Raw genomic sequence first — 12028 nt, 5'->3', positions numbered from 1 at the left:
TATTTTTCCTACAGATATGAATTGGTTGCCTCAAGCTTTATTTGCCTTCCACGGAAATAATTAAAATGCCAAATATTTCACTTGTAAAGGCCCCCTTTCCCACTCTCAGCTAGCATTGATTATGATGTATACATTTTATACCTATTACATGTGTTTTACATGACTTTATGGCCTCCCCTGGAAAGAGAGTGCATCAAAGCAATGGCTTAATCATATTTTCATGTCAAAAAGCAGCTAACGCAAATACTGTAGCATGCAGAGCCTTCCTAACAAATATAAAGATTCATGAAGCATGTGTTTCTAACCAATTATGTCTCGCTGCTTTTAGCCCTGACTCCTCTATTTATATTGGGTGAAGTGTTTAGTCCACTTAAACAGAGATAAACAGTTGCAAGATAAACAGACGTGAGCAAGATTAGAGTTTTTTTCACAGCTTTTAAAGCACACATCTGAGAGATAGACTTTAGAATAGAGAAGGTAACTAATAAAAACGTATCAAAACATTTGCATAAAAGTGGAATTTTGAGAACATGAATAGACTTTACATTTTCGAAATGTATTGGAAAATGTAGTGACCTAATAACTAAACTCTCAACACTATACCATTTTTCTCCTTACAGATATTTTCCACATCTCTTGCTTCTACAGACTTTCCTCAGAACAATACATACAGTAGTTTCATTGGACCTTCAGAGTCTCAGCACGTTCCTGAGACGCTCAGGGCACTTACAGAACACTGTGCCACTAACAACCCTGCAGGAGATGCCAAAAGTCTGGGAAAGTCGCTTCAGACAAGTCTCGACATCCAGTGGGAGAAGCAGCACTCAGCCCCTCATAAATCAGAAACTGAAGCTCCGTCAGAGTACGTGACAGATAAGGAACTGGAGGGGGAGAAAACAGTGGTGAATGGAGAACTCTGGGATACTAGGGTACTTCAGGAGTGTCATAACGGGACCTCTGGATTCCTGGATGTCGAGCAGCAGTATCTCTGGCACCCGTTCGTGGGCTCAGAAGGGAGCTTGTTAGCTGAGGAATCCCATTTACAGAGCAGGCACTCCACCACGGGAGGAGGGGCAGCCTTTGTCCCTAGCTTGACTCGTTTGGAGCACTTTTCACAGAGGCATAGCCCACTTACCATGGAGGGCCAATTTAGCAAGCACTTTTTATCCAGAACATCTGTTGAGAGCCAAGAAGCCAAAGCCCAGCCAGAGGGAAGTGGGTTCAGCTCGAGCCTAGGGAGCCTTGTAGGAAGAGTGTCCTGGATGCTGGCAGATGCAGGACATGTGCTTACAAACACTTTGAAGGAACAAACTGGTGGTAGAGGAAGCGCTTGGTACAATCAAATGTGCTCAATGGTAAAGGATCTTCCCCTTGTACACCATATCCAATTTGAGTTGACTCTAAGACCACAGGCAAAACCAACTTTGGAGACAACCCAGTTTTGCCGAAATCTGTCTCATAGTGATATTTTGTCAGTTAGAGAACATAGTGTTGCATTGTCTTCCATGCAAGATCTTTCAAGATCCAGTACAGGTGAATGGAAGAGCCCCTTGATGGCTTTGGAGGCAACTCAGACAAGGGATTCGGTGACCACCCAGAGAAGTGAGGGGCTGAAGGTATGCTGCCAAAGACTTCACCCTGTACCTGAATCTTTGCTCCATCTACAGAACCTTCCACCTCAACAGCTTCTCTCCTGCCTACATAGTGTCATCCCTGCCCCCTTGCTAATGGAAGAACGAGTGTTCGCTCTATACTGGCTCGGTGTAGCCACCTGTTCTCAACCAGATCCACAGCCTGCAGTTACGGTCATTTTCCAGACTAAGCTTTTGGTGATCACCTTTGATCCTTTGCCTGATGCTTCCAGCTCCACACACTCTTTAAATGTTTACTATGAATTATCCTTTCAGCAACTGCAGGAGATCTACATAGGTTTTGCTGGGCAGACTGTCAGACTAACAGGCAACACAGAGAACAGTATACTTGTCTTGCACACCTGCAACGCAAGCTTAAGTCAAGAACTGTCCCAAAACTTACTTGAGGTCATTTGCCCTTTGGACAGCGGTGCACTGGACCATCCATTGCTGTCAAATGACATGGTACGTTTGTCCCTAAACTGGGACTCCCATGTTAAGGATTTACTCCTACCCTCTGGTGGACGCCTTACATGTTCATTCCAGAAAACCCTGGCTAAGTTGGTCTTCCTATTACATGGTAACATGCAGGGTGAACGTCCGGCACTTGCAGATGTGCAACTGCTCTTTTATACAACTGTCAGATTTCAGAGATCAAGTCTCAAGCTGGACACCAACCCTGTTGTACCTGATTCACAGACGGCACCCATAGACTCTGAACTTGTCCAGCTTGTCCTGACTGACACCCACCTGGGTCTCTTGCGGGAAAATGCTGTTTACCACCCACCTCCATGTTCAGTAGCTGTGGTGGCACACGAGGCCCAGTTTAGGCTAATAGACCTGCGTAAGCGCTCTGACGTTCGTTGCATGCTGGTCAGAGATGGATACGGTAGTATGTGTCTGGATGTTGTGTTGGCTCAGAAATCAGGTGGTACTGGAGGTCACTCTCAACCTCCAGAGGTCTGCAGTGCTGATGAGGCAGCTGCCCAATCTCCTACCAACTCTGATTCATCTCCCCGGAATGAAGTGTGGAAATTAACTTTCAGCAGCTCCGCTGAGGCCACCTTCCTGATTAATAACTTGTCAAACATTTGATCAAAGAGCTTCCAGCAAAATAATTAACAGCCCAGTGAGGAGAATTCGACAGGAGACTACAAAAAAGGCTGAGTGCACCGAAAACATGACATGAGTTGGCGCCGCCAGGATTTGAGAAATAAAGACGTTTTATTGTTTGTTTGTTTTTTTTTGTTACTTTTCCATTAAGTTGTTCCACTTGCATTGTAATCAGTTTTTCTGACACAGGAAAAAGTAATCATTGAAAGCAGTGCCAATGATCAAGATCATAAATTCATAAGGCTGGTTCAGATTGCATTGACAATAGTAATGATGTTTGTCTGGCAATATCATATGGGCGGATCAAGAATGATTATCATTTCAGAGTTACTGTATAATGCATCTATAAAAATGTATACGTTTAAGAACCAGCTCTCAACCCTAGTTTTCATGTTCATTCTCTTCAGTGCCAATTAGAAAAACTCAAGTATGAGATTGCTTCTAATTTGCATTTGATGTGTTTAGCCCTGTATATTTTCATAGTTCAGTTCATTTTCTAAGATTGCACAATTTAAGTTATATCGTTTCGGTTGGAGAGTGACGTACCACCAGAGCATAAAATGAAAAAAAAAAAAAAATGCATAAAACGGCTTTTCCCTCTCTTCAATATTCACACTCTTCACTACCCGGTCTTTGAGTCATATAGCCTTGCATTACAGAAAATGCATGTTGCATGCCTTCAGCATCCAGTAGCTATCAGTATTCATCTCTTGAACTCATCATGGTGTGAGGAGATGCCAGGGTCAAGGTGAGATTTTTTTTCCACTGCTGGGTCATTTAAGTGCATCACGTTGCTAGCTAATAGCTCACAGCCCCTTTTGTTTCAGACCCTGCTGTTTAACATATTAGGTATGGTTCTCTTGTGCCTCCTTTTTGCCCGTCATGTTCCGCTGTAGACCATATGCCACTGAAGAAGAAGAATAGGAGGAAGACATTCTTCCTCCTACCTTGTCTAAAAAATGCTGCTATAGTGTGTAGAAAATTATGGGCACTTGTACGGTGCAATCAGCTAGGGCTTTTCTTTGACAGAATGCCAGTGAAAGAGGGAGAGAGTTCCTTTTAATAAAAGTACATCATGTGCTTTCTCAGAAATCAGTGCTTTTCACCTTTTCAGGCTTGAAATACTGTCTGAGTGAAAAGCCCCTGTCCTAAGGACAGATTGCCACAGAAAAAAATGCTTTTATGGCAGACTAAGTAATATCAACTGTTGTGTCATGTTTTTTTTCATATATACATATGTATGTTTAATGCAGGCTTTAATCTGCATGCATTATCGTCATCTACCTTGCTTCTCTATTCATGTTTTCATTTACACTGATTTGTAAAAGATGCACTCAAGTCAATTTATCCTTGATCTTTATGAACTAAAGTGAAATCTGCAGACATAAAAAGGCTGTTCTCCCTCTTGTCATCTTTCCTGAAAGACTGCTAACTACAGTACTTGCCTGCTGTAATGCATCATATACTCCAAACCAGCACAATCCTCATAAAAGCAGGGTAACAATTCTTGATTAGTTAATGCCCATTTGGACTGTTTTGTTTCTAAAATCTAATATCTAAACAAGCACTCCTAAAAACCGTAATGAGCAATTACCACCAGCTCCTTTAATTGAATAACATCAAGTGATCAAGCTAAAACAAACAATGAGTCATCAAGCCATTTAGCACAAGAAGTGTGATTAAAGATTCATATTCAGCCATTTAATTATAGTCAATAAGGTTTTCAAAAAACATTTTTTAGGTATATTTTACAGCAATATTATGCTATTGTTTAGCATATGAGATCCAACTGTAAGGTTGCATCAAAGAGTAGGTTTGTTTTTTGAGTGACAGTGGCATTAAGAGCATTCACTAGGTTTAGACAAAAACACTCACATCATCAAGCTAATAAAATAAATAAAAATGTATGATTCTTTTGCTCATGTATTGTGCAGATAAAGAAAATGGATCTGTCATCGTGATGAGAAAAAAAGAAGCTAATTTCTGCTTGTTTTATTTGATTTGTAGTCATCACTTAACAAATAACGTTTTTGCGGAATGGGAGCTGTGTGATGCCGAGTACTATAACTCAACCAAACAGCGGCCCCAAAATTTGCTAGCTACCTAGATAACAATATTAAACGCTGCATTGCTGTCGTGCTGGTCAATCAATTGTACAGGCCAGAGGGCTCTGTGCCACTGTAGTCTCCTCATGGACACTTTTTGAATGCTTTATCCATCACATTAAGACACAAGCCTGTTTGAGATATAACAAATAAAGTAAAGAGGACAGCACAAATAGAAAGGCACCCTCTTCCAGCTTGGCACCACTGATCAGGTCAAGCGGACAAAAGGCAGGGAATGATGTGTGGGGCTTTTTCTGAGAAAGTGTGTGCGTACGAGAAGAGTTTCTCCTATGGTCCAGCGAGACCTCTTATCTCGCCTTCGCAGGCCCTGTGAGGTGGGATGCGTCCTCTTTCATTAATATACTTCACACCTCCTCTGCTTTAATGGCTTCAGGAAGTGCCCAGTGCCTGATGGGAGAAACAGGTGGAGGATCTTGGTGAGCTGACAGCTCCTGAGAAAATTTCTCATTTTAGCTACCTCGTCGCTTGGCGCTCTTTCTCACTCTCTTTTTCAAAGAGAGCCATCAATCATGCATGTATGCCTTTGTTTGTAACCTTAGCTGCTTGATCCCAGAAGATCCATCAAGTTAGAGTACAGTACATTAAGTTAAACAGTAATGACATTGAAATATAGTGCTGCTTCTTTCTAATAGGGTCTCTAAAAGGAAAGCCATATTTAGTAAGCAAAAATGTAGAGAAATTGTATGAGCGAGTTTAATACGCGTCATGAAAACACAATAACAGTAACCGAGATGGCAGTTTATAGGTTTGTTTCTTAGTAACATCTTACTTGACTGTTCTGGCTACTCCTTACGCAGTTTTGATAAGGAACATAATGTTATTGTTTGGCCCTTTTGTGTCTTTAGTCCAATTTAACAATAATTTAATATTAAGGATAATGTTGTTGTTTGTTGTATACATGTTAATTGGTGCCATTTTCCATTTCCATTATTTTTGTTAGGAAAGAAAAAAGTTAACAAAGAAAAAATCAATTTTATTTATTCATTAAGCAGATGCTTTTGTCGACTTAATGGGCATAAAGTAGCCAATAGCAAAGTTTTTATTACATTTTGCTACTTTTTGTGTTAAAACAATAAAAGCTGCCTATGTTCTTTCATTGTTTTGTTGATATTGAAAAGTTACACTTCAATGCAATAAAAAAAAACTAACTTTTTGCCATTTTTGATTATTTTCTGTAAACTTTCTGTGTTGCAAAACACATAAAACATATTATTGAAAATGGCTTTTAAAGCATCCAAAAATAAATGAATAAATGAAAAAGCGACACTGCTACGCAGGAACGATATTAAAAGCATAGTTCACTCTAAAAATTAAAATTCTGTCATCATTTACTCACCCTCATGTCATTTCAAACCCATATTTTTTTTTCATCTGTGGAACGCAAAAGGAGATAGATGAGGGATGTGAGGATGGTGATTGTAACTGTCAAGCTCCAAAAAGCACATAAAAGTACCATTAAAGCATCATTAATCCATACGACTCGCAAGCTATAATACCAGCATTGGGTGAGAATTAAAACAAATTTTAAGTCGTTATTCACTGTAATGATGCACGTGCGAGCGCATTTTTACATAAGTGTATAGCGCAAGTGAGGGAACTTAACACCATATGTCCTCAAACTTCACTTGCTTTCAACATGACAATATTCTTTGACTTTGAGGGTCACTGTCTTACAAGAAATGGAGCAAACGTCAATAAACGTTGGATTTTGGTTAATTTAATGGTGGTATGTGATGTTCCCCATGTTCTAGCTGTGAGGGTATACTTTCCTAAGTTTTATAGTGTTTTTTTTTCAGTGATTCCCTGTCTGTTAATTCATGTTAGCGAAACACTGGTCAGTTATTTTAACCTCTGGATTCCTCTTATTATTATTGAGACTCAGTCTGTTGTAGTCAGGCTAGTCTTTGCATTGGCCACTCTGATGGAATTTGGCAAGTAAGAAAAGCCTCATAGGGGACACACACACACACTTATTATGCCAGCCCTGAATGTCATCCGGCTCTTTGAGCCGTGGCTCATTTGTGAATGTCTGTCCTCTGGCCAAACTTATTTCTCTGCCCTTTAGAAAGATGATGTTGTCATCTGATGTCATTTTTTAAATTGGAACACTCTATCCCATCACCCCCCACCGCACTTGCTTTTCCCCCTCTTTTTCTGGACTCTGCACGAGTCACATTAGCATTTTGCAGAAACCGTGAGACATTTTGCCGCTTCGGCTTTGTGACAGATTTCACAAGCTCAATTTTAACCGTTGCCCTGGGGGGCAGAGGCACAGTTTCCATCTGTTGATAGTGTAGCTGAAGCCAGCAGGTCGTTTAAGAAAACTTCCTATCCTGGCTGCCAGCTGCACTCCAAACTCTAGATATGGAGTGTTCGTTTAAGGCTCTTGTGGTGCTGGGCTGTGATTTCACTCGCTGCACGAAAACGTGAGAATTAGAGTTTCAGTAAATGCAAATGAAACCAGTATTGGGGATCAGATTAAATTATGTTTGGAGATGCTTGCAGGTTTGTTCTGCATGTCTTGTTCAGCAGGAATGTTTAAAAATTCTAAGACACACAGTCTTGTAAAATATCTGTAAATTATACATCAATCTATTTTTTATTCTATCTGATCTATTACTGATTGTGAGCAATATTAAAATATTTTCTAACCAAAAAAAAAAAAAAAAAAAAAAAACCCTAGCAAATGCCCTACTTGAGGTCTTGACCTTCTTGACAATATTCTATAAGTGAAATCATGCTGTTTCACAAATTTGTCAATCTACTTTTTTTTTTTTTTGGAATTGAGAAACTCCTTTTAATTATCAAAAAATGTTGCCATGACTTATTTTACAGTACAGAAATTGTATCCCTGTTACCTAAAGAGTGTAATTAAAAAAAAAACATATATTTATTAAAAATGAATAATGTTCCATTAACTAACAAAAATACATAAAGCATATCATCTGTTAATTAACATATTATCTTAGTTAATGTTAATTTCAACATTTACTAATACATTATTAAAAAAAATGGCATTTATTAATATTATTTAATGGACCTTAGCTACCATGAACAGTGTTTTTATTAACCAACATGAACTACAATGAGCAATACATTTGTTACAGCATTTATTAATCTCTGTTAATGGGACCTTTTTGCAAAGTGTTACCAAAAATTTAAAACACAATATTAAAAATGATATATATATTTTCCATACAAATGAATTGTGACTAGGGGCTGTCCAAAAAACATAGCTAATAAAAGTACCATAAAAGTGTATATTTAAGTTTTATTTGCTGATTATCTACTCCATAACCATAACACAAATCTCATTTGTGCAGTCTGAATATTCACATATTCAAACATGATGCATTTGATGGTTATGATGGGAGACAATGATATTTCCCAACATGACATACACAAATAAATATACACAAATAGGGAGTTTGACAGCTCCTAGACATATTAATGTTCATTTTGGGACAAGAATAGTGTAAGCATTACATACATCTAAACATCTTCTTTTGTGTTCCATAGAAAAAGAAAGTCATGAAGTTTTGCAATGGCATGAGGGTGTGTAAATGATTCTGAGTGAAGAATCCCTTTAAGAGTTCTGCGACTGAAGTCCACTCAGGTACAGTAAATTTAAAGCTTTTCTCTAAAGCTCAGATCTCTAGTATCACACTGTGCACAGGAGGGTCATTGATTCTAAGACACATTTCTATAAGTGTCTGTGGTCATAATTTCGAACTGCTTATTGTGCCTCTGTAGCACTGATGAATCAGCGGGGGGCAATAGCCTCCAACTGCTACAGTGGAATACAGCAGAACAGCAACGTTTCTTGTCAGTTTTGGAGTTTCTTAAAAGACTGAACCCAGAAATTGGATCTGTCTTGAGAGATTGTAAGTTACAAGTTATGGCAGCTTTCATCCTTTCAAGCTTTCAAGTCTTTTAAAGAGTGAATTAATAAAAATTTTACTCTACTGAGGCGACAGGCAGTTTTTTAAGTGATAGGAACTCTGAATTATTTTTAATCCATCTATGAATTCAGATGCTTCTTAATTCAGTAGGTGGTTTAAAATCTTAATTTCTTGATCTATATTAGAGGTGGGTGATATACCGATAGACATGATTAACTGGTAAAAAAATCTGACAACCGGTAGAGATTTTCGACTATAGTCCCTATCACGGTTACACGCTCACGTGATGTTGCTGTGCTCACAAAAGCTTATCATTTGCACACATTTTTAAAGGGGTCATATGATGATATTTTTTATTGTGTGTATTTAGTGTAACAGAATATGTTGACATGCTTTAATGTTCCAAAAAACATATTATTTTTCAAATACCGTACATTATTGTTGGTCCTCTATGCCCCGCCTCTCTCAAACGCATCGTTTTCTACAAAGCTCCTCCTTCCGACAAGCACAGTCTGCTCTGATTGGCCAGCTGATGCAGTGTATTGTGATTGGCCGAACACCACAAGCGTGCGTCGGAAATGTAATGCCCCTTAACATAATCGTGAACTTCAGTTTTCAAAGTAAACATAAAGACAGTTAATAATGTTAGTTTTACCATCAGTTCAAGCACAAAAGGGGAACAGAGATAATTCACATATGTATTTGCAGTACACAAGAAACACATAAAACATCCTAGAATATAATAACAAAAAAAAAGCATTATTAAGAAAGGTAGAACAGGAAAACACAAAATATCAACACTTTATTTGTAACTCTGCAGATCTAATCCATGCACAAACAGCTACATAACATACTGAAGAAAAGGAAAACAAGAAATTGCAACATATGACCCCTTTAAGCATTGCGGTTTAATAAGCCACTGAAATGCAATCAGCAGCGAAAGAGAACTTATTTCGCTATATGAGGGTGCTGTCAGAGAGGTGCATGCACATATAATCGCTGCTCAGAGGAGTTATTTTTGTAATTTTAGAGGCTTTAAAGGGTTAAATACACACTTATATGTGCCAAAATGCTAATTTTCTCATAAACACAGTAATTTAAGTCTTAAGTGGAAGAAAACAGGTTAGAAAGAAAACGTAACAGTATATTGGATCTGGGTAGCTCTTAAAGTGATAGCAGTCTACTATTCCTGCTGTGTGTCATTCATGTTTATCAAACAACAAAAGAGGGAAAATCTCTCACTGCTCTTGACTAAATCACTTTTGTAACTTTAATAAGAAGAAATATATATTTAATTTACACAGGGATGACCATGTAGTGTTTTTATACATTTGTTTACCTTATACAATGTATGTAGCATTTATTTATTTGTTCTACTGTATTTTTTATCCTGTTGCTTGTAATTTGCTTATTTAATCGCTAACTGTTTACTTGTCTTCAGTGAGCTTGATTTTTTATTTAATTTTTTTTTTAGTTTTTTTGTGATGTTGACACTGATGACAAGAATTAGGCTACGAAATTTCTATGGTATCAAAATTTTGACATCACAAAGACCTTATTTAAAGCAAAAATAATGTTACAATGAAATAATGATATAAGATTTTGGTCACATCGCCAAACCCCTAGTCTCTACATATAATAATGACAATATTAATAATAATGTAATGTAATTTAGAGGATAAGTAGGAGGGACTGAAGCCAACACATATTAAGCAATAATTCTATTAAGCAATAACTCCTCAAATTCTCCTCCCTATATACATCTAACTGCCTCCCAATGTATCCCTCCCTTATTTTAGACCCACTCCCACATGTCTTTCACTGTCCATTATGATCCACCCTTCTGCTTCCTGCAGCACTGTGTATGGTGTAGTTTATTTTAAATCATAAATACTGCTATATGTTTGCCCAGTGAAAATGAACTACCTAACTTCCGTTCACTCCTCTCCCTCAGAGCCTTGGCACACTCATACTATTTACTCTGCCCTCGAGCACTCTCACAAACAAGACAAGGTTGTTTTCTGAAACCTGCTATGCTTTCCTTTTTGTGGCCTCTGGGTTTGGAAGGACTCTCCATTAGAATGCTGATGTCAGAGAAGTTTCTCTCTCCGTCTCTTGGTCTCTCACACTGTCATTTCTTTTTGACTATGGTCTGTTCCTCCATTGTCAAGTCATTAATCACACCACAGAAGTTAAGTGTGACTGCAGGCAGCACGCCGTTATAAATTGCACAAGCAAGAGAAGCCATAATTAGTTTGCAACAAACTTTTTGTAAGTTTTGTAACTTGTATTAGTTTTTACCACTCCTTTATTCAGATTAGTTTTTCTGCACAGCTAATTAGCCTACTAGTATTTTAAATAAATAATGATGCTGGTACAAACAAGCAAACCTAATTGGTGAGTATAATTTTATATAGGAAAATCAAAACATGTAACATTAATAAAATACCAAACAACCAAGTCAATATATAATATTTTTTTTTTTTTATAAATACCAAACAACCAAGTCATTAAGTTTACTGATAGTTAAAATCTGTATGTACCGTATAAGCACCAGTTTATGAAGTTCATGAAAGCAATTTGTTCAGAAATCAGACTACAATGGTTGCACTTTATCTAAAATGAAATGGTTTATAAGCATTGATTAGAGTTATTTGTTTGTTGGAATTGCACTGCTCTGGTTGCGCTGTCTGTTTCGCGTTGTAGATTTATTTAGTAGTGGTGCTGCTGTAATGTGTTGACATTGAACAAGTATTGCAGAAAACTCACAGTACTGCAGTGCAGTATAGACCTTAGTCGGGTTAGATGCCATTGAATTTAAAGGGGTCATATGACTTTGCTAAAAAGAACATTATTTTGTATTTTGGTGTAATGCAATGTGCGGTTTAAAGTTCAAAAAACACATTTCCTCCACATAATGTACATTATTGTTTCTCCTCTATGCCCTGCCTTTCTGAAACTCATCGATTTCTACAAAGCTCCTCGTTCTGAAAAGCAAGGTGTGCTCTGATTGGCCAGCTATCCAGTGCATTGTGATTGGCTGAATGTTTCAACCGTGTGATGGAAATTATATGCCCCTTACCACAGCGGTTCCCAATCCCAGTCCTCGCGCACCCCTGCTCTGCATATTTTGCATGTCTCTCTTAGTTAACACAACTGATACATATAACCAGCTTGTTAGAAGAGAGCTACATACATTAACTGCGTTCCGACTGATATGATCCCTGCACCGTGTTCATTGCTCCCTACTCCCTGA

At 38.0% G+C, this 12028-nt stretch overlaps 1 protein-coding gene across 1 annotated transcript in view; it reads left to right on the top strand.

Annotated features, from left to right (window-relative positions):
- Positions 1 to 3112, top strand: part of kif16bb (kinesin family member 16Bb) — a 34868-nt gene extending 31756 nt beyond the window's left edge. Inside the window, exon 19 of the mRNA XM_042737285.1 lies at positions 621 to 3112. Coding sequence (XP_042593219.1) covers positions 621 to 2726 — 2106 coding nt within the window. The 3' untranslated portion in view covers positions 2727 to 3112. The remainder of the gene's footprint in view (positions 1 to 620) is intronic.
- Positions 3113 to 12028: the final 8916 nt, after the last annotated feature.

Source organism: Cyprinus carpio, chromosome B13 (assembly GCF_018340385.1).
Source record: "Cyprinus carpio isolate SPL01 chromosome B13, ASM1834038v1, whole genome shotgun sequence".
In the NCBI taxonomy this organism is placed as follows: Eukaryota; Metazoa; Chordata; class Actinopteri; order Cypriniformes; family Cyprinidae; genus Cyprinus; species Cyprinus carpio.
This window is presented reverse-complemented; position numbering and strand designations above follow the sequence as displayed.